Here is a 23,868-nt window from a genome sequence, read left to right as displayed (position 1 = left end):
TTTTTCAAACATCTTCGGGTTTTGTTTACCCTTATGATCTCTTCACTGAATTTTCTTCATCTAATTCTACTAATTTAAGCATACCACCACCAGAGTCCGTCTCATCACTCCTATAATACCCCCTATTACTTTTGCATAATAAAGAAAAAAATAAAACAACTTGAGAAGTTGCTTGATAAAATTTCACCCGATACCCTAGAAGGAAATGATGAACTACATTGTTGGCTCATCTCTGCAAAGAACACCTAATAAACAAACTATAATAATTCTATAACCTACCCCTATGACAAAACCTAATTAAACAATTTGCATATAAAGAAAAAATACTCCTGTTCTAAAGGTTTCTAATACAGATCCCCCTTGTGACGTCTGGCTTATTGCAATACTTCCACTCTAGGCACATTGCTGCAAAACCTAGTTCATTCACAACTTTTTGAATATATTCAAAACTAGAAACTCCTGTTCAGATACTAACATAGCCTCTGGCAAAGAAGAATCACTGTGATTGCCTTACAGACCCAAATGTATAACATTTTCATGAATATGTCCAAAGGCTACCTACAAGAGTTCATGTTCATAGATCTGGTAAAAAGATGTGGATTACTTCAATCATTCCCCTCTTCTCAGTATTAGCTGCTGACTTAACCCTAAAAGCCTCGCATTTGTTTAACTACTCTTCAGGCAAGCATTTCTATTTTAAAACCATGTCCTCACTTTCCATCTTCTTTCCCAAATACAAGGTGTTTAAGGTTCTGTCCCCCCCCCCTTATTTCAATCGTTTCTTCAACAAACTTACAAAAAAAAACCTTCCCAGATGACCAATTATTCTTTTTGCCAATGATATGTTTATCAACCAGTTTTTCTCCTAAAATTAATAAAAAAAATAATTTGTACAGGACCACAGTTAAAATCTTGGCTTGAAAAAAAAATGGATGTGATATTAATTACAAAAAAGCTATGATTTTTGGTATCTCTCAAAATTTTAAAATTATCCTTGGCAGAAGTGATACTGGGGAAAAATAGCAAAAATAATCTACTTTCTTTACGAGCAGCCTTAAATAGAATTTGTTGATTCATGCTTGTCCCAGAGAACATCACTGTTCAGTTTTGGCCAAAGCAAATGGTTAACACTACAGCAAAGAAATGACCTATCCCTAGGCTCACTTCTTCAGAAACTATACAAACTAGAAACCCTTCACTTCCTTGCTGGAATTCTGTGCATTTGTCAAAACCATCACCATCCTGGATCGACTCCTTTCAATGCTCCTTGCTTATACATCCACTACAACAAACTTTACCAAAAGAAATCACAGCTGCTCCAAACTAATACCAAAACTGTGGGAATCTGTAACCACAGCAAACAAGAAAAGCAGCAACTTATCTGCATTCTGGGGTGCCTTAATGAACATCTTAAAGAAACTATGAAATACAAATGCTAAACGAGCAACTATCCACCTTAGGCCCACTAAATTTCTACCATGTTTATATAACCATTAAGCATGCATGGTTCTCAAATTGACCACAGCTATAATTCGTTTTTAAATACAGTTCCTCTTTTTTGTACTTCAGTCCTAGTACTTTTGTTTATTCCCTTTACTCTTTAATCTTCCCCACTACACCCCTTCTGGTACTCCCTTACCTACCCATGATCCACGTAATCCTGCAAAATCCAGAACTTCCAGTACCTTCACTACTCCATAACCCCATTCTGCTATTAATGTCTTTCCATTCTACATTAGACTCCTCTGCTTCAATCATAATTGCACACCTTCTGCATTATTATAGATATTTCTACATTAGTCCCCACTCTCTCATAGACATATATAGGGTCTACCTCAGAAGACTGACAAACCAAAAGACTGAATCCAAAAAAACTGAAAATTCAAAACACTGAACACATTTTTAATGCAGGGGAAAGCCCCCACACCCCCTGCTAACTATATATACTAATTCCGAGATTGCACAACAGTGGAGAAGTGGCAAATTCCATCATTCAGTATTTTGAATTTTCAGTCTCTGAAATAGACCCCTTATACTAATTGCACAGTACACATTACTTAACAAAGTATTTTTGTTTTTCATTTCTTAAACTGTAAAATGTAGATAACCATAGCTAGGTGTTATGAAATTGTCTCAGTGTGAAAATGTCTATGTGAATTTCAAATTGGGTTAGATATGAAAATGGCCTGCTGTGATCAGTGACCTGTCTTAGTAAGCACATTTAAATTAAAAATAAAATGAAATAAAAAATAAGCAAATAAATAAATGAATAAAATAAAATAAACAAACAAATAAATAAAATGCCCTTCAAGAGAACCAACACAGTACAACAGATAAAACAATGGATGATTGTAGAGACAGTTTTTTTTTTTCTTTAGAATAGTGACTCTACTGCCCACTAAAGATACATAAGGATACATGTGATCCTGAACTCATGAAAGTTATCACAAGCAGGGTAACCTTTCTGGAATTCAGACAGCTGTAACTTTTGCATGAATGCAGAACTGAGGTGGGCCGTCTTTGTGGCTGCCCTATATGCTAATGAGGCATTCAGGGGGAGGTACATGCTAATTAGTAATGTGATCTCTTCTGGCACTGCATGAGGAATGACATTTATTCAGCTGAGCATAACCTAGCACACCTGCACCTGGTGACTTGTGATAATGAGCAAAGCCAAAAGGCCATAATCATCCATTGTGGTAAAAGTAAGTTCTGTGGAGATTAGTGGTCATGTATTGTTGGGGGGGGGGTTAGCATGTGTACACGTGGGTGCATGTTTGAGGTCATATAGTAGGAAGGGGCTTTGAGGGTGTAGGTTAGGTGTGTGTGTTGTGTGGCAAGAATGTGTGCATGTGTGTTTGTGTGCATGGGTGTGGGTTGGGGTGGCTGTCATACTTCCACACCCCCCTAGAATAACAAGCAAAGTCTGCAACACTGGGTTGGGGGAACCACTAGTCACCAGGGAAAAGTCTATAAGATGTGGATCAGAGGAGGCCATTAGCCACGTGATGTGGGGAACATTGGCCACCAGGGATAAACTTTATCATCATGCTTTCATGGCACTTTCACATAACATGGGTCAGGGGGATCCACTAGTAATTATGAAGAACTGTTACATCTCATGCTTTAATGGCACCTTCACATAACATGGGTCAGGGGGAACCACTAGTAATTATGAAGAACTCTTAAATCTCATGCTTTAATGGCACTTTCACATAACATGGGTCAGGGGGAACCACTAGTAATTATGAAGAACTCTTACATCTCGTGCTTTAATGGCACTTTCACATAACATGGGTCAGGGGGAACCACAACACATCACATAGAACTATAAAAATGAGGGTCAGTGGTGGTGGGAAAATACTAGATACCAGGGATACTCTATATAGTGAGCCTTAAAGGCATACACTTGGTGCAGGGAACCACTGGATACCAGGGATATTATAAATAGTGTGTCTTAAAGGCACTAAAAGGAATTCCAATCCGTTAACCTCCTACCTCCTACAGAGGATATCAGTCTTAAAAAAAAAGACCTAAAAACATACAAAAATAATGTCAAATACAAAGAAGAAAACTAGGACTGGAACCCTGCACCCTTCCTACAGAAGATGTCAGCATTAACTGATAAGCTAATGTAATAGGGTTTTCTTTAAAATACAATGAGATTTTGGACACTGCTTAATTCTTGCAAGTGTTTATGACTGGTAGACCAGTTTGTTCCAGCAACAGCAATTTATTTATGGGGTTATTCAAAATGTATTTAGTTACAGAATTAGCATTTTTAAGTCAAGTGAAATTTTACAAATTCTTTACTGATAACATTTCTTCACATGCTCAGGGTATGACACAACTTTCTTCTGTAACCTCTGATAAAAACAAAGAATTAGAGAGAACTATGTTTCACTAATAATGAAGAAGATACTGATAGAGATTTAGATACTAAACTTTGTGTTAGGAACCACAAACCTAAACCACACTCTGTCATAATATCGTAGCAGCTAATATGTTCTTAAAAACCACTAGTGCTCATCTTGTTCACCTGGAAGAATCTCTACCTTATGTGGAATTTCTGTGAGACACAACACTATATTCAGAACAAAATAAGTTGATTCTAAATTTTTTTTTGTACATCCTTATATGGTGTGTTGCAGAAAAAGAGCTGCAAATGAACATCAAAAGTATGCAAGACACCTCTGTTCCAGGCTTTGAGAAAGAAAACTGAAGGCAAAAAAGACTGGTTTAAGGAGGTTTCAGTGACACCTTAGGAAGGAAATAATGATCTTTATATTTTGTTGATGTGGAACACTTAAAGGCATTTTACACATAAAAGCCAATTTCTGAAGTTCCTTTAGCAAAGACAATGGCTGCTAAAAGAAATATTTCTAAAGGACAGACATAGCAGCAGATAAAGCAATCTTGGAGGGATGAAATCGAAAAGTCTCAATCAACAATTTCAGGTCTAATGGAGGTGGACTTAACTTACTGAAAAACCATCTCTTAAGAATTGTCTGATTATTCTTTCCGAGTCTTTTGGCTTACAAACCATCAAATCATCAAAACAAGGCTGAGATAGGCAACTACACGATAGACCACCTCTGATGTAAACTGAAAGGCTATCCATTTTAAACCAAACAGTCCAGTACTGAACCTAGGAATGGATGCAGAATTCACTCATCAGACCAAAAAGAAGCTCCTCCCTTTAGTATTATAAAGAGCAGAATGCTGTTGAACTGATAACAAAATCTATGACTTTTTCTGGCAAGCTGCAAGGGAGGACTAGATTTGCTGTAGAAATGAAGCTTGAAATTAGTTTGCTTTAGAATATAAAGGAGCACAGCTGACACCCCACACACACAGACTTCTGAAGTCTTCTTAACTAGAAGCCTGATGATCTTAGACTACTATGACACAAATAAGATGAGTCGGATATTCTTTGTTCAGATGAGGCACTGAAGCAGTAGAAAGGTAAGGAGGACATACACAAGTCCCTTCTGCTCAGGGAAGAAGACACCACCCTCCACTCTTCAGGATTCTGTCAAAGGCAGCAAGACAAAGTTAGACAGCATTTTCCATTTATCAAAGAAGTCTACTAAAGGAAGAGACTGTTAGGTGAGGTACACAGTGCCATGGCCTGGGAATATCCAAACAGTGTATGTCAGATTTTTACACTCGTTCAAAATATTTGTGAGTCAGTTTTCTTTTTGGAGAATGAAAACAACTGTTACAAACATGAAGAACATTAGTAGCCACTCCTGAACCTGAAGGAATTACCTGCACATGGGATAGTAACTTGTTCTGCTCTGCTTGCTCAAATACTTGAGAGAAAGGGACAGGGAACATTAAGCATATCTCTCAAACTTGTAGAGCAAGAATTCAAGACAAAGCCAGAATTAAGTTAGCTGCTGATGGCATAGCTCTTCCTATCTGCATACTTATTAACCACTCCATTCAAAAGTCCTATGCACCTCTCCTCTGGAACAAGGCTTTTATCATTCCCTTAGACAAAGGAAGTGACAACTAAAACATCTCCAATGTCCGCCCACACCCATTCTCTCCCCTATCTCCAAAATCCTTGAAAAATGTATTCAAATCCAACTTTTATCCTACCTCCTAGATAACAATCTTCTAACCCCAATACAACATGGATTTAGAACTGGAAACATTACCACCACTGCCCTTCTATCCTTCCTCAAAATCATTAACCAGGCACGTGACTCTAGCAACGTTGTATCTACTCTCATCTTAGACCTATCCAAGGCCTTCAATACCATCTCACATGGCCTACTCTTGTCCAAGTTCTCTACTCTAAATCTTTCCTCCTCTTCAATCAATTGGTTTTCCAGCTACCTTACAAATAGGCAGCAGGGCGTCAAGTGGAATAACTGAACCTCCCCCTACCTTGACACTCTGACAGGTGTCCCCCAGGGTTCTATCCTGGGTCCTTTACTTTTTAACATCTTTATTAATGATTTCCATCTTAGTATCCCAAATACCAAGCTTGTCTAATATGCAGATAATTCCACTGTCATCTGCTCTGCTGAATCACTCCCCAAACTCATCCATGATATCCAGTTTGCCTTCAACCACACTGAGACATGGATGCTCAACAATCACCTGGCTCTAAATGCATCTAAAACCATCTTTACCCCATCTAAAAACGCCAACTTAGACAAAAACTCATTTTCTATAGTTAGCCAAAACAGCACTCCTATCCAAATTGTCCCCCATACTAAGCTCCTAGGTGTCATTATTGATGAACAGCTAAAGTTTGACACACACCTCCAAACTAACATCAAGAAAACTCACCAGAAGCGTGGAATGCTTTACTGCCACAATTGTTACCTTACTTCTTCAACCAAAGTTACCCTCTCTACCTCCTATCTTCTTCCTTCGCTCATGTATGGAGCCCCTCTTCTTCTTCTTCCTAACCTTCAAGCTACCCTTAAGGCCAGACTAGCATGCTATTACAATAAGATCTCCAAGTTTGCCACCAACTCCAAATCCTCCTCCCATCACTGTTAACTCCTTATATTCCTTGAACTGGTCGGAACTCCCCAATTATCTCTCTTACATTCAGCTCTCCACTGCCCATAAACTCATTTTTAAGCCATCTCTCTGCCCCTCCCTCTCCTCCATACTCACTCTACATCTCCCCAATCAATCTCCTAGATCCAGTAATCAGAATCTCCTTAAAGTTTACAAACCCTCATGTACTGCTGTTCAATGCCTATTGTCTTTTTCCCTAGCTTGCAAATGGAACTCCCTCCCTGCCCACATCCGCAGTGTCCAAAACCTCTCCTCTTTTAAAATATTGCTCCATTCCTCCATTCCTATCTCTCTTCTACTTGGGAATGCTCCTGCTCTCATCCATTCCAACTTCCTCTCCTTCTCCCTCTTTGTTTATAATGTATGTACATACATCTTTTAATTTCTGCTAATATACAGTTGTTATAACTTTAATTGAATCTGTATTAATTCTCTGTATTTTATTAATACTGTATATATATATATATATATATATGGAACTTTTCTCCCTGGGCCTCCATTGAAAAAGGGCTTCTCTAGGCCCAATGGACTTTCCCAGTTAACAAACTGCAAATAAAATAAATATAAATAAAATAAATAATGCAAGGACAAAATTGTGGGCAGATTTTAACTATTCTTCCTATAAACTTAGAAAGTCACTAGTATAACAGGTTTTGCAATGCCATGCATTTACTGAAGCATATGAAGTGGGATACTCTGTTTGGCATTAATGACTAACTGTAATCATCCATGATTTACACAGGCAAGAAAAAGGGGGGGGGGCACTGGGAATATTCTGACAACACAGGTACAAGCATGTCTTTTTGAATGTGTGCATTGTGTGTGGGAGAGTAAATAGCTATAGGGGTGCCTGTATTAACACAATACATTGGACACCACTGTTAACAGCTGCAGGAAATGGCTCGTCTGCACTCATGGCAGTTAACAGAGAGACATGCCAATTATTTCTGCTAATGTGTCTCTGAATAAGCTAGTACTGCATTATGAGAAACAGGGCCTTTTTAACAAGCTTTTAATGGGAGTGGTGAGGTTCTTTCTGAATCCCCAAGCCAAACCAGGTAAGCCTATTGTTTTAGGAGTTAATGCCCCTCTTGAAAGGGCTGGGAATGCAACAGACAGGTATATGCAATGTTACATGAAAAATCTATTTGAGACAACACCTGCTTATTACAGGCACTAATCAAATTTTAAATGGGAAATAAATAACTATTTGTGACAGTGGATATTAATAATCAATGTGCCTCCATAAAGCAGAATCAAGGACTACAGACCTTCTCTTTTTCTCTGGATCTGGTGGTTTACTTGGATGCATACAAAAACTTCCACATTTCTGTCTGAATAATAAATTCCCTTATTTTAACTAGCAAATATTTGTACAAACTCAGGGCAAGGAACTTGTGGACTAGTTTGTTCCAGCAACAGTAATTTATTTATGTGGTTATTCAAAATGTATTTAGTTACATAATTAGTATTTTTAAGCAAGGTGACATTTTACAAATTCTTTACTGATAACATTGCTTCATATGCTCAGGGTATGACATGACTTCCTTTCTTTTTATCAGAGGTTACAGAAGAATCAGAGAAAACTACGTTTCACCAACAATGAAGATACAGACACAGAATTTGGATGCAATGCCAAATTTTGTGTTAGGAACCACAAACCTAAACATGCTCTGCCTAAACCACGCTCTGTCATAAGATCATAGCAGCTAACACGTTCTTAGAAACCACTAGTGCTCATTTTGTTCACCTGGAAGAATCTCTCTCTACCTTATGTGAAGGTTCTGTGAGACACAGCACTATGTTCAAAACAAAATAAGTTGATTCTAATTATTTGTACATCCTTATATGGTATGCTGCAAAAAAGGAGCTGCAAATGAACATCAAAAGTATGCAGACACCTCTGTTCCAGGCTTTGAGGAAGAAAACTGTAGGCAAACAGATTGTTTTAAGGAAGTTTCAGTGACACCTTAGGAAGGAAATAATGATCTTTATATTTTGTTGATGCGGAACACTACAAAAGGCACTTTTCACACAAAAGCCCAATTTCTGAAGTTCATCTAGCAAAGACAATGGCTGCTAGAAAGAAATAATTCCACAGTACAGACATAAGAGCAGCAGATAAAGGAACCTCGGAGGGATAAAGTCGAAAATTTCTCAATCGACAATTTCAGGTCTCGTGGGAGGTAGACTTGACTTGGTGGGAAAAAAAACTGCTCTTAAGCATTGTCTGATTAACCTCTTGAGTGTCTTTTGCTTTATCACCCATCAAATCATCATGAGGCTGAGATATGCAACTACAAGATAGACCACCTCTGATGTAAACTGAAACGTTATCCATTTTAAACCAGACAGTCCAGTACTGAACCTGAGAATGGATGCAGAATTAATTCATTAGACCAAAAAAGAAGCTGCTTACTTTAGTATTATAAGGACTGGAATGCTTTTGAATTGCTATCAAAATCTACGACTCTCCTTCTGACAAGCTGCAAGAGAGGACTAGATTTAATGGAGAAATGAAGCCTTAAATCAGCTTCAGGATATAAATTTATTATTTTTATTTATCTTATATTTGTTGACCAGGTTTGTCTGACTGGGCTACAATTTCCTGTTTTCAGCTGAGGCCCGAGGAGAAAAGCTCCAACAGAAAAATAGAAATTTTACATATTGAATACATATAGAATACATTCAACAGTACCACAGATTACTGCATTACAGTGCCACACATTACATTCATCAGTATCACACATTACTGCATTACAGTGTCATACATTACACTGTGGCAAGTGAAATGCATTCATCAGAGGGATAGATTCACAATTACATATTATATACATAATAGTGCAATAGTTACATAGCTGAAATATTTTACTAGTAATATTTGTACAGTGATCTAGCAAGAGGAGAAGATAAAGTAGTAAGTTTATTTATGGAAGGGAAGGAAGAGAGAAGGGAAGTAGAAGGTTATATGGGAGTGTTTACAGGGGATAATTACATTGGAAGGTCCATTTTTCATGAAGGTATTTTTTTGTAGCGGTTTTGATTTGATTGGGATGTTCAGTGGGATCTTATACCTAGTGGTAGGCTATTCCAGGCCTTGGAAGGGTTAAAGCTATAGACTAGGTGACCCATTTTGGTCCTTGGTTTGTAAATTTTTAGTAGGCCTTGTTCAGTACTGCGGAGAAATCTAGTGGGTAGGTAATGAGAGATTAGAGATGAGATAGTTGGACATAAAGAGGGTTTGTAGAGAATGGAGTGAATAATCTGAAACTGATTATATTGAAGCAGGTTAGGTAATTCTAGCCAATTTAGTTCTTTTAGTGAGAGATAGTGAAGGGACTTGTAATAATTTTGGGTAGCAAATCCTGTTATAAGTTGTTTCTAACTTGTTTAGTAGTCCAGTGTTGAGGCTGGTGAGAATTTGGGAGCTATAGAGTAAAGTGGGTAAGAGGTAGGCATTTGAAAGGGTTAATTTTGCTGTTTTGGTAAGATATTTTTTGTTTCTATAGAGGAGACCTAGCTTGACATGTGTTTTTCAGATATAATTATTGACGTGTAAATCAAAGGTTAGTCTATCATCAATAGTGACACCTAAGAGTTTTGTACTGGTGTCCATCTGTATTTGAATATTACTTTGTGACAATATGGAGAAGGAAGACTTTATGTGGTTAAGGTTTTTAGGGAAAAAGAGTAGTAATTTGGTTTTCTTTGGATTAAGGATAAGTTGGTTTTCAGATAGCCAGTTTTCTACAGAGTTAAAAGAGGACTGCGTGTGTGGTTTTAGTTGAGTTGGTGATTTGGCAATAGTGATAAGTGTAGAATCATCTGCGTATTGTATCAATGAGGATAAAGGACAGGAAGAGCAGAGAAGGTTGGTAAAAATGTTAAAAAGAAGTGGTCCAAGGATGGAGCCTTGTGGAACACCCGTTTTAACAGGAAGAAGAGGGGAGAAAGATGAGAGCCATCTGACTGATTGGAGTCTATCACAGAGATAGCTTTTAAACCAAGATACGGTGGATGGAGAGAAGTGTAAGTCTGCTAGTTTAAGGAGAAGGAGTTTATGAGAGACTGTATCAAAGGCTTTAGAGAGGTCAATGAAGAGACAGGAAATAAGTTTGTTACTGTCTCTAGCTAGTGATACAGAGTTTAGGAAAGACAGGAGAGCTGTAGTAGTGCTGTGCATGGGACGAAAGCCATGTTGGGTAGGTGTGAGTAGATTTTCTTGCAGAAGGTAGTGTAAGACTTGATTGTGTATACATTTTTCCAGAATTTTGGAGAGTGGTGACAGTATGGCTATGGGTCTAAAATTAGTTATATCTATGGAGTTTCCTCCTTTGTGTATTGGAAGGGTGTAAAATTGCTTCCAGATGGAAGGGAATGTGGATTCCGTGATAGAGCAGTTTATTAGAATAGAAACTGGGAAAGCAAGAATATCAGCAGCAGCCTGCAGGAATGTGGAGATAATGTTGTCTACAGATGTGGAGCAAGGTTTTAATTTAGATAGTAGAGTTTTAATATAGTTAGTGGAGACAGGTTTGAGGGAGAAGGTAGTGGCAGGGTTACTACTGATAAAAGAGTTTGAGCTATTAGGTATACTATTGTTGGTGAGATGGTTTGTGTCTTGATTTAGTAATTTGGATATTGAGTCTATAAAGTAGTTGTTGAATATGGAGGCAGTTTCCTCATGTGTTTTGTCAGGATGAGGGTTAGGGGAGATTAGTGCACCTGGGTGTAGTATTTGATTTACAGAGTGCCAGAACTTTTTAGGGTTGGATTTAAAGGTAGAAGATGGATTATTATAGAAGTTCTTCTTATCTTTATGTATGTGACTTTTGGCAAGATTTCTAAGTTCTTTATATTTCTGGAGGTCTGGTTGATGTTTAGTTTTAGTTTTCCATGCTCTATCTTTTTTTTTTTTTTTTAGTACTGCACGACTGTTTACGGTCAGCCATGGAGATATGTTAGACTTGACGCAGACTGTTCTAAGGGGTGCCAGAGAATTTAAAACGATAAGGAAAGTGGAATTAAAAAAGTGGACAGCTTCATCCAAGGGGAGTAGTTTTAAGGGATTCCAGTTCACTTTTGATAATAAAGATTTGAGAGTTTCAGGATTAAAGTTTGTTAGTTTTCGGTGTTTGATAAACCTTTGAGGTTTAGATTGATGGGATGTATATCTGAGTATTTTTATTGGGCAGTGATCAGTTAGGGAATTTGGTAGTGTTTCAGGGTTATGGTATTTGGAAGGGTGTGAGACAAGAATCCAGTCAAGAAGAGATGAGGCTGTATGGGAGTTACTGAAATAAGTGGGATCAGAGATGAGATGAGTAAAGCCATAGAGATTAAGGTGTTGTGAGGAGTTTTGAGAGGACAGAGACAGTTAATGTTGAAATCCCCAAGAATGATAGTTTCATTTGGGATGTGTTGGGAGATATGAGCAAGCATATTTTCCAGAAGGGGGATGTTATCACCTGGTGGAATGTAAATTGCTACAATGGTGACAGTGGAATGGCTATTAATATTTAGGTTTACAGATAAAATTTCGGCTGGGGAGAAGGCTTGGGATGTAAAAGTAGAGTTAGAAATGGTAAGCTGGTTAGAGTGTAGAATAACAATGCCTCCACCTTTCCTTTTTGGTTGATCTAGATGGTGTATGCTATAGCCAGAGGGCAAGATCTCTATGTCTTGGTGTTGGAAATTCAACCATGTTTCAGTCAGAACAAGGATATCTGGAGCATGGTGGGAGATCCAAGCATGTAGTTCACTTACTTTGTTCAGAATACTCCTAGTTTTTATTGAATAGAAAAAAAGGAGCACAACTGACCCCACCACCACCACAGACTTCTGAAGTCTTCTTAACTAGAAGGCTGACTTCTTAGACTACTGTGACACAAATAGGATGAATCAGATAGTCTTTGTTCAGATAAGAGGCACTGAAGCAGTAGAAAGGTAAGGAAGGCATACATAAGTCCCTTCTGCTCAGGGAAGAAGACTCCACCCTCAATCTTCAAGATTCTGTCAAAGACAGCAAGACAGAGATGGACAGCATTTTCCAATTATCAATGAAATCTACTAAAGGAAGAGACTGTTAGGTGAGGAACACAATGGCATGGCCTGGGAATTTCCTAACAGTAAATGTCAGATTTCTGCATTGGTTCAAAATATTTGTGAGGCAGTTTTCTTTTTGGAGAAGGAGAACAACTGTTAGAAACATGAAGAACATCAGTCACCACTCCCAGACTTGAAGGAATTACCTGCAAATGGAACAGGAACTTATTATGCTCTGCTTGCTCAAATACCACACCAACTGGCTGAGCAATCTAATCAGAGTGGGATGTAATAACAGCTGGATATCTACAATATGAAAGGCATAAACAGATCCATCAGTTCAAATTCCAAGCCTTTAAACAAATAGCTTAACCTTTCTAGTAGTTTCAGGCCTTGACAAAAGCAGGTCTTGAAAAACATGTTGGGGGGGGGGGGGTTAACAATGATGAAGCTTTATAGGATTTGATTATATGAATTTTAAGCTCCTCTACGAAGGATTTCTTATTTATTCATTAAAAACAGATGGCATAACAATTCATGGTATAAATTAAATACTCACTGATTTCTCTGGTGTCTTTCCTGTAAGGATGGCCCTTGCTTTGGCTTTGGTTATTGGGAAGGACTTCAGGTAAGATTCATATAAGTGCTTGGCGAGGGCACGCAGATCAGCAGATGCAGGGCTGAGTTGATCCACATCAATGGTTATCTCTGCCAAAAGCTTTTCCTTCTCAGCTTGAGGCATTCTCCCAAATCTGATTGCTAGGGGAAAAAATGGACACTATAAATCCCATAAAATGAGTATTTGTGCACAGTGCAGTTTTCGTCTGGTATTTTTAAATTATATACAGATATATAATGCATTAGTGCCCAGAGAAAATACATATGAGCTTTGAAAACTGTACTAGATCTCTTTTGTCTTTCAGGACTCAAGATTGCTACAACTGAAACAGTGATTTTACAATGTCAGCAACTGATATTGACTCTCTGAGAAATGATTTATGTATCACATAACGACTCACTATAATATAATTACTGAAAACCTTTTGCAATTAACTTTATACATATCGATTATTAAAAATATTGAAGCCATTTTGAGATGCTATACCTTTGCATATGTGCACTTTATAAATTATATAAAAAAGTACTGTGTTGCATCAGCATACCATTTGTTTAAACTACATAATCAAACTTTGTGAGCACAGCTCTTTGTTTATATTTCAGCAGATTTTGTATAGGGTATTCCATCCTCATATACATATAGTTGCTTCAGTTTCAAATGCACACATGTGGTTACCTAGGAACTTACCATGAAAGCAGCTTCAAAAAGAAGGCCCTTTCAGAAAAGAATATAGATAATGCATACCAGCCACATGGTAGAAACCTAATCTAAATTTAAACTTTTAGCCTTTTCAGGAATATGTATATCTCTGTCTATTTATATCTATATCTTTCCATCTATCTATACATTTATCTAGATTTATCATCTACCTAGAGCTGCTCATCATTTGGCGATGAAGCCAGAGACCTGAGGATTTTGCAAGCTTCAGAACCCATCCAAGGCTAAGAAAATGAACATAAGCATACTTTTTGCACTTGTACTCTCTGTCGTTATCCACTGTGAAAATCTATTACATTATTTAACTGGAATATTTAAAAAGTGCAAAACAAACAACTATTTTTCAGTCCGCTTTAAGGCTGCTGTTCTAAGTAGTTACAGTGTACCTAGTTGAACTGTAAAGCTAGTTCCAACACTTGCGCTTCTAACCAGTCATTTCACGTTAAGAGAGTATAAGTCAGCAGTTTTGTGGCAGAAGACGGCTGATTTCACTCATCTTTGCTAGGAATTACTGGTACAGAGCTTATTACGTGCTTATCTGATCGGCCTGTGGGCTTAGGTAGTTTCAAACTTGTATTTTTTCCAAGTGCATTTATGCCTTACATTTGCGGCGCTTTGTATAATGTAAATACCAACAATCAAATTTCCCCTGTAAAACTATCTCAGAACTTTAGTCAGTTTCATGGTACTAACTAGGCAACAAGTTTGCACGGTGAGCAGCACTTACGCATTCAGCTAGGAATTTTTTTAGTTAGTATTACCTTATTTTAGCACCCAGGACCATCACTGAGCAGCAAATAGATAGCTTGGGCATTGGGCAGCATCACAAACTAGGTCAGCTGAACTTATAGCAAGCAGACTTCCCCCACTTTGCTCCATTTATATAAACCAACCACTCATATCTCTTGTAAGTATATTAAGACCGGCATCCATGTACGGGCACTTTCCTACCAGCTCTGTCTTCAGTTTAGTTGACATGGACATCCTTAGGCAATGTAGCAATTGCCTCATGTACACTGACAGCTACTTAATTCTTAGACAAATACAGTATGTGAGAGATGCACTTGTACATCGTCACTGGAGGCCAGACTCCAGACACTAGTGTCCAAGTACAGACACTAAATGCAAACAAACAGGTTGCCAGTGACTCAAACACACCACTCACTCACTGTGCCCACTAATAATCACCAACTTAGACCTACATATGCAGAGGTGCTCACATGTAACCTTCCTAAGCTTTAAAGGCCTCACAGGTGCAGTCTTCAGATACTCTACATGTACTCAAACAAGACGCTTGAAGCCCAACACATAATGCCACATCTCACTGTGTCTCAAATACCAAGCCCATAAGGCAAAACAGTTCACACCCCAACATGCTGGTCATAGGTGACACCATTGTGAGACATGCAGATGTCCCTCTTACAATGAGTGATAAAGAGAGGGTTACAGTTAGTAGCCTGTCAGGGGCCAGGATCTAGCAGACTATGCATGGAATAAAGTCACTCACCCCTAAGTACCAGTATGACTCTGCCATTGTCTATATTGGAGTGAAAGACCTAAGACATACTTCCCTGGACTATATGAAGAGAGATATGATTGAACTCTCAAAATGTGTGTCACAGGGAGGTATGTGTGTCACAGGGAGGTATGAGCCTAACATTGAGCAGCAATCTGCTGTCTCCAAGGATGATGCCACAATACAGACAGAAAATGATATACTTTAACAATCGGCTTAGCTACTGGTATCATTCCACAGAGGTCTACTATTTGTCAGCCTGGGAGGATATGGTCGACTGACCACTCTGCTTTAGCAGGGATGGTCTCCATCAGTCTTCTCTAGGCTTTCCGATACTGGCTAAAACATTATCCCCTCCTATTCTGCCTTTTTTATGCCTTGCCAAACAGACAAACCTTCCATCATAATAAACGATACTCAGGACAAGCTAAAAGTGTTGCTGCTCAGTGCTAGGAAGCTCAACAGGTAACTGCATCGGCTGGAAGTGCTCCTCACTCTGGAGAATGCTGGTGTCTGTGCAGTTACAGAAACATGCTTTAAAACCGCAGAAAGCACTTCAGCTGTGCATGGCTCTAATGCCTATCATATGTTCCTTTCATCCACTGAAAGTGAGAGAGTAAATGGAGGAGTTGCATCTACCTACATAAGAAATAATCTCATCTCAAAATTGGTCAAACAATATGATGTGCTAGAGCTTTACTCCATGCCCAACTATCTATAAGAAAAAATAACTACCAAATTTTTGCTAGCTACAGACCACCCTCCATGAAACCAGGATACCCACACATCATACCTAGAGCTACTTGAATTACTCACCATCCAGCCCAATACCATACTCATGGATAATTTTAATTACCCTTCTATTGACTAGGAAGCATACATGATCACTATCACACAGGCCCAAAGATTCCTAGACTTTGTAAATAAAAATACTCTGGAGTAGATGGCCTGCAATCCCACCAGGGGAACACATATCCTAAATCTTATAGTCACAAATATTGGAGAGTGCTGCACCCTCCCATGTGTGATGTCTTCACTGGCAAGATTAGATCACAAAGTGGTCTCCATGGAAATTAGGTTCATAGGTGTGTACTAGGCTAATGGCCCTGGGACCTTTACAAGCCTAGCCATAGGATTACCCTGGCATAGTGCCACCCAACCTTAGTTCCCAGTGCATCTGTCGAGTAGAGCCACTGGAGTTATCCCTGGGGTGAATTTTCTATTTCTCATCCACTCATCAAGATTTCTTTTGAAGAGGGTCACCAAGTTGTTCTGCTTGACATGTATTAGAAGTCTGTTCCATAGCATGGGCAGTCTCTGGGTTATGAACCTGTCCCTCCAGCATGTTTTGTTAATTGTGGTAATGATGTTGAGGTCTCTGGAGCATGTAGTGCGGAGGGATTGGGACTTCTTTAGATGTAGCATTTCTAACAGAGCTGGGTCAGACATGGCTTTATAAGTGAAGCAGAGATCGCTTCTAAGTAGGTGATATGAGACCAAGAATAGTTGGAGTTTTTTTTGAGTCTGTCCATATAGGACAAGTGTTTAAGGCATAGGATCCTCTTTGTGAGGTATTTTGCGGCCTCTCCAGTTGTTGAAGGTGTCTAGTGAGGTACATGGCAAATGGGGCATTGTACTCGATGATTGGCCTAATGAGGGAAGAGTAGAGGGAAACAATGACCCCTTTCTTCCTTGATGCAAAATCCTTAGTAATGAGATGTGCCACATAGAAGGACATTCTGACCACAGTGGCAAAGTGGTGATCAAAAGAGAGGCTGTTGTCAACCTGTGTTCCCAGATCTCTTATAATGCCTTCTGTGTTCAGTGGATTACCATCAATGTGGTAATTCATGGGAAATGGAGTTTTCCCAAAGGGGATGACGACACATTTTTTGGCATTGAGCTGAAGGCCATGGTTCTGACACCAGTCGTTGGTCACAGTAAGGACATTCTGTAGGATGTCAACATCACTTGGGTAGTTAATAATAGCTACCAACTTGCAATCGTCTGTGAACTTTGCCAACCAGAGTCCCTTCATGTTGGCCTGGACTTCAGAGAAGTAGATACCAAACAGAAGAGGACCCAGGACCGAACCCTGTGGGACTCCAGTAGTGACTAATTGGCAGTCTGACTTGGAGTTAGCTACTTTCACACTGTGGGTTCTATCTGTGAGCCAGTTTGCAACCCACCTAGTGATATAGGGGTTGATGCCAAGCTTAGTGAGTTTTTCTATGATTCCTGAGTGGGGAATTGTATCAAAAGCCTTGGCCAGATTAAGGTAAACTGTATGAACCACATTGCCTTCATCCACAGCTCTGGAAACTGACTCAAAGAAGTTGACCAAGTAGCGCAGGCATGATCTACCCCTCACAAAACCAAACTGTGTGGGATCCAGAGTTTGCAGAGTCCCTATATCCGTAGTTTATTAGGGCCATGATGATGTGTTCCACAGCTTTGCATATCAGACTCGTCAGGCTAATGGGGTAATAGTTCCCTGGTCTGTAGTCGCTCCTCCTTTGTGGAGAGGGATTACTGTAGCAGTGCGCCATTCAGCAGAGACAAAGCCTGAGGTGAGGCTGTGATTGAACAGGGCACACAAGTGAGGTGCCAGTTCGCTCTGTAGTTCATGTAGAACACAACCAGGGATATTGTCAAGTCCCACAGAAGCTGTATTCTTGGCCTTGGACAGTGCTATTTTAACCTGTGCAGCAGTAATACTGGGTGCCTGGCAATCTACTGGTATTGTGATTGGTCCTTTGGGGGTAGAGCGGGGTAGAGTTGGCAGTGAATCTGTCGGCTAGTATACTGGCAATATCTGTTGGCTCGGTATAGGAGGTACCATTGTGCAGTAGCTCAGAGCAAATCTGGGTATTGCTGTGGAGAGTCTTTACATAACTATAGAAGGCCCTGTGGTTATTTTTACTATCTGCTGCAATTCTGTTTTCATATCTAGCTTTAGAGGATTTGATGAGGGATCTCATCTTTTTGTTGAGGCAGATAAGGGAGTTTTTCCAGTCTTGGGACTTCACCTTATTCCACATCAATTTCCTCCTTCTGTTGTAGAGTTTGTTTAGGCAGGGGACCACCAGACTGGCTTCCTTTTTTGGAGGAGAGTGTCTTGGTTCTATTGGGTATGGCGAGATCCATGCGTTTGTGTACGTGTTCGTACAGTGCATTGGTGCATGATTCTATGGTCATGCACTATTCTCCATTTGCATGGGTGCTGTGAAGTTAGCCACCTCTGTTTTCAGGATCCCAAAGTTAGCTTTGGAGAAGTTTTTCATTATGGTTACCTTTGCTGGGTGGTGGGAGGGATGTGGATTTCCAAGGTGATTAGTCTGTGGTCGGACCTAACCAGGGAGGAACGGACTATTGGTGTAGAGCCCATGTTAGTAATGACGAGGTCAAGGATGTTGCTACCTCTAGTGGGGGTAAGAACGAGCTAGTCAAGGGCATTGGAATTAATGAACTCCAGGAAGCGTTGGGCAAGTGTATTGGTACACGAGTACTTTACCCAGTTAATGGAGGAGTAGTTGAAGTCTCCTAGTAAGAGAGTGTTAGGTTGGATCCTAATATTCTCCAGGGTGCTTAGGAACATGGAGTATGAGTCTTGGGACATGGTTCGGGACCTATAGCAGGCTATGACCTGAATCGCTGTCTTACCCAATGTTAGCTGCACCTGAAGTATCTCTGATGCATTATGTTGGGCTACCAGTCTGGAGGTGTGTGCATCCCTTTATGAATATGGAAACACCACTGCCTTTGAAGCTTTGGTCCAAGTTCTGGGGCCGAAAGGTGTGGCATGAGTAATAGCCTGGTAGTGCAGGGGTGCTTTCTGCTGCCTTGAATCAGGTCTCTGTTACAGCACAAATGTCTATGTTCTCCATTTTAAGGAGTGCCTTGAGTAAGTGCATTTTGAGATTTAGACTTTTAGAGTTGAACAACATGACCCTCAGATTGCATTTGTTTGTAGCTGTTACAGTGGCAATTTGATCTTTGGAATACCACCTAAAAAGGCACTATAGGGGTGGCGAGAGCCTACGTCAGTATCCGGAAACCCAGGGGTGACAGATGCAGGATGTGGCAAAGCACTGAGATCTGTCAATCATGTTATCCCAGGCAGATACTGGATCCCCTTAGAATGACACCAGAAACTTAGCCAATTGTTGAAATCAATCAGTTTCTGCTTGTACTGTGGTATCATTTTGGGTGATGGTAGGATGCTGTTCAGGGCTAGGGTCATAACCGCCTGGGCTACATAATCTGAGAGCTCCTCCATATGTTTTTTCATATAGTCCAGGGAGGTATGTCTCAGGTCATTCACACCCACATGTACAATGACAGAGTCATATTTGTACCTGTTGAGTGACCTGAGTGTGTGCATTATGTGTCGGATCCTGGCACCTGACAGGCAGGTGACTGTTACTTTCTCCTTATTCAACCTAGTGAATTCATGTAAAACTAGACCCCCACCAAACTCCAATAACTTTTAAATCCCTTTGTAAGGCCAACTATCCCCTATTTAGCAATGGCACAGATTCCAAGTCCCCCAAATCCTGAAAACAGAGTAGCTTATGCAGAACAGTACACTAAAGCCCTGTATGACCACAGAAACAACTGCAAAGCAATGGCAGAAACAAAACTGAAATAAGTCCAGATCAAATTGCAGAAAAAACACTCTGATGGACCCATGGTCTTAATAGATTATACAAAAAAAGAAGGAAACCCCTATTAAGAAGTAGGAGGAAATGTGCACAGTAGAGAAATAAATCCCTTACTAGTTTAAATAAGTGTATCAGGGATCTAGTAAAGTCTCTGAAAGCTGACTTCAAGGTAAAAATAGCCTCTAAAGCTAAGGATAACCATAAGGCATTTTTTAACTATGTCCGCAATCTTAATGGCAACACACAAAAATGTGCAGAATTAGTTATCAACAGCATCTCCTACATCCAGATGGCTGGTATAGCTAATCTGCTGGTTGATAAATTTAGCTCAAACATCATCCCCCATCATCCTCTATTGTCTCCCAAGTAATACCCTCCACTACTCATCGCTACAGTAGCCACAGCACACTCCAAACCTAAAAACATGACACCAATGGGGCCAGAAGATATACCGGGTTGCCTCTTAAATAATTTGAATAGTGACCTATCAGGTCCAATATGGTTGCCATTTATTCATAGCCTTCTAAAAGGCTTTGCTCTAATAGAGTGGAGAACAGCTACAGTCATACCCCTGCATAAGGGTGGACCATCAACTGACCCAGGTAACTACAGACCCATAAGCTTGACTAGTCTTGTTTGTAAGGCCATGGAAAGAATAATCATGGACCTGATAAACAAAGATTCAGGAAAACTCCAAACACTGGACCCAACCCAATTCAGCTTCATTAAGGGTAGTTTATTCCTGCTAAACCTGGTGAACTTCTGGGAGAAGGTCACTAAAGCCATAGATGCAGGTAAAATAGTGCATACCACCTACCTCGACCTTGCTAAGGCATTTGACACAATAGCCCACTCAGGTATTATAAATAAACTTACAGAATTGGGCATCCTGTTCACAATTTACTTTGCAGATGCCAAAGCAAATGTGGAGGGCCTCTGGATGACAAAGTATGCATTACAACGACAAGCTAGGGGCTATCACTGAATCCTCCAATGATGTAGATATCCTTCAGGAAGGTCTAAACCACACAAATGATTGGTGGCAGAACCACTGCCTGAAACTAAACACAAAGAAATGCATTATCATACCCTTTGAGAAAGCAAATACCCCTGTAACTACTACATTGATACCACACCCCTAAGAGTATATTCAGAGGTAAGGGATCTGGTTACCCAGGTGTATAATAGCCTGACCTTTGACCATCACATATCCACACTAGTAAGGAAGTCATTTTATGTGGCACAACTTATAAGTAAAGTTATGGTTTCTAGATCCAGGGAGATTATAGCCCCACTGTACACAGCCCTCATTAGACCAATGAGTGAGTACAACACAATTTGCAATGTACTTGACTACACTCCAACAGCTGAAGTAACCTCAATGGTTCTTCACAAACAAAATACAGGGTGTAAACAAAATGTCCTATGCGGACAGGTTGAAAGCCCTTTCCTTTTACTCTGTCCCCTATTGACTGTTAAGGGTTGACCTGTGTCTAACCTTCAAGGCACTCACAAATCCAGTCCTGATGGAGCTGCTGCATATCCACAAGACAAACAGCATGGGGGTCAACCATTATAGAGATAAGAACTTAGTCAGTGTGTCAAACACGACATGCTGGAGAGACAGATATGTGTCCCAGAGATTCCCACTTCTTTGGAATAGGCTTCCTATTCATGTGAAGCAGTCTCTCTCCCTGGCCCTCTTCAAGGCTAGTCTGGATCAATGAATGGGGAACCGTAAATTCAAACCTGGGGTGACGCCTATGTCCTTTATGGATATAGGCAATCTGTAAACTCTAAAAATATCTTGCAGACATATACCGGGTAAATTGGGTTGTACTGGCAAGGCTTGTAAAGGCTCTCAAGCCATTAGCCTAGTTATCTCCTATGAACCTAAAAGATATAGGTGTGTGTGTGTGTGTGTGTGTGTGTGTGTGTGTGTGTGTGTGTGTGTGTATGTGTGTGTGTCTGTGTGTTTTATGACTGGAGCATCCTGCTCTACAAGGTCTGACTACAGGTACGTGTTTGTGCATGTGTGTGTGTTATGACTGGATAATCCTGCTCTACAGGGACTGACCATACAGGCAGACTCTCAAAAATGGTCTCTGATGAACCTGTAACAAAGTAACAATGGCACACAAAAAAATGTGGGGGAAGGCAACCGTTACTAGTCTAACACTTAAATATCTACCATTATGTTAAATTCTTAAAGACTGTATAGTTTTATTTAGCAAGTGCTCTATTACTACGAAAGTTCAAAATGAATGAGTGGTATACCATTATAAGCATGCACATTTCAGACAAGGAAACATACAGTACCGTAGGCAAACTGCACACCATTCTAAGTAAAGAAGTAATTTGAGATAAATTAGACTAAAACTTGTCCTGAACCTACAGAAATGTGTAGATTACAATGTTTTGTTAAAGTACAGATTGAAGTTCAGAAGACTGTTCTACAAATATCTACTGCAGAGATACTAAGAAAACCGGCTGCAGATGTGACTGTGCTTTAAAAAGGTCCTTCACTACATCCAGCATAGTGCTGCTGTAGGCATACACTGAAAACTGAGCAAACAGCAGCTACAGGCAGCACTACTACTGCTGTAGGCATACACTGAAAACTGAGCAAATGCTAGCTACAGGGTGCACTACTACTGCTGTAGGCATACACTGAAAACTGAGCAAATGCCAGCTACAGGGAGCACTACTACTGCTGTAGACATACACTGAAAACTGAGCAAATGCTAGCTACAGGGAACAGTACTACTGCTGTCGGCATACACTGAAAACTGAGCAAATGCTAGCTACAGGGTGCACTACTACTGCTGTAGGCATACACTGAAAACTGAGCAAACACTAGCTACAGGGAGCACTACTACTGCTGTAGGCATACACTGAAAACTGAGCAAATGCCAGCTACAGGGAGCACTACTACTGCTGTAGACATACACTGAAAACTGAGCAAATGCTAGCTACAGGGAACAGTACTACTGCTGTCGGCATACACTGAAAACTGAGCAAACACTAGCTACAGGGTGCACTACTACTGCTGTAGGCATACACTAAAAACTAAGCAAACACTAGCTACAGGCAGCACTACTACTGTTGCCAGCATATACTGGAAACTGAGCAAATGCTAGCAGCATACACTAAAAACTGAGCAAACACTAGCTACAGGGAGCACTACTACTGCTGTAGGCATACACTGAAAACTGAGCAAACGCTAGCTACAGAGAGAACACTACTACTGCTGTAGGCATAAAGTGAAAACTGAGCAAATGCTGGTGGCATACACTGAAAACTGAGCAAATGCTAGCTACAGAGAGCACTACTACTGCTGTAGGCATACACTGAAAACTGAGCAAATGCTAGCTACAGAGAGAACACTACTACTGCTGTAGGCACTGAGCAAACACTAGCGGCATACACTGAAAACTGAGCAAATGCTAGCTACAGAGAGCACTACTACTGCTGCAGGCATACACTGAAAACTGAGCAAACTCTAGCTACAGGGTGCACTACTACTACTGCTGTAGGCATACACTGAAAACTGAGCAAACGCTCGCTACAGGGAGCACTACTACTGCTGCAGGCATACACTGAAAACTGAGCAAACGCTAGCTACAGAGAGAACACTACTACTGCTGTAGGCATACAGTGAAAACTGAGCAAACACTAGCTACAGAGAGCACTACTACTGCTGTAGGCATACACTGAAAACTGAGCAAACACTCACTACAGGGAGCACTACTATTCGGTGA

At 40.0% G+C, this 23,868-nt stretch overlaps 1 protein-coding gene across 2 annotated transcripts in view; it reads right to left on the bottom strand.

Moving 5' to 3' along the window:
- PPARG (peroxisome proliferator activated receptor gamma) overlaps positions 1-23,868 on the bottom strand; it is a 688,549-nt gene that overhangs the window by 183,935 nt on the left and 480,746 nt on the right. Inside the window, exons 1-2 of one of the 2 annotated variants that reach the window (XM_044078059.1) lie at positions 15,321-15,333; positions 13,151-13,350 (exon numbers count right to left, since the gene is read on the bottom strand). In XM_044078059.1, the coding sequence (XP_043933994.1) occupies positions 13,151-13,350; positions 15,321-15,333 (213 nt within the window). Of the gene's footprint in view, positions 1-13,150; positions 13,351-15,320; positions 15,334-23,868 lie in introns of those variants that run through there. The other variant, XM_044078056.1, reaches the window with a different exon arrangement.

Source organism: Protopterus annectens, chromosome 7.part0 (assembly GCF_019279795.1).
Source record: "Protopterus annectens isolate FY-2018-M chromosome 7.part0, PAN1.0, whole genome shotgun sequence".
Classification (NCBI taxonomy): domain Eukaryota; kingdom Metazoa; phylum Chordata; order Ceratodontiformes; family Protopteridae; genus Protopterus; species Protopterus annectens.
This window is presented reverse-complemented; position numbering and strand designations above follow the sequence as displayed.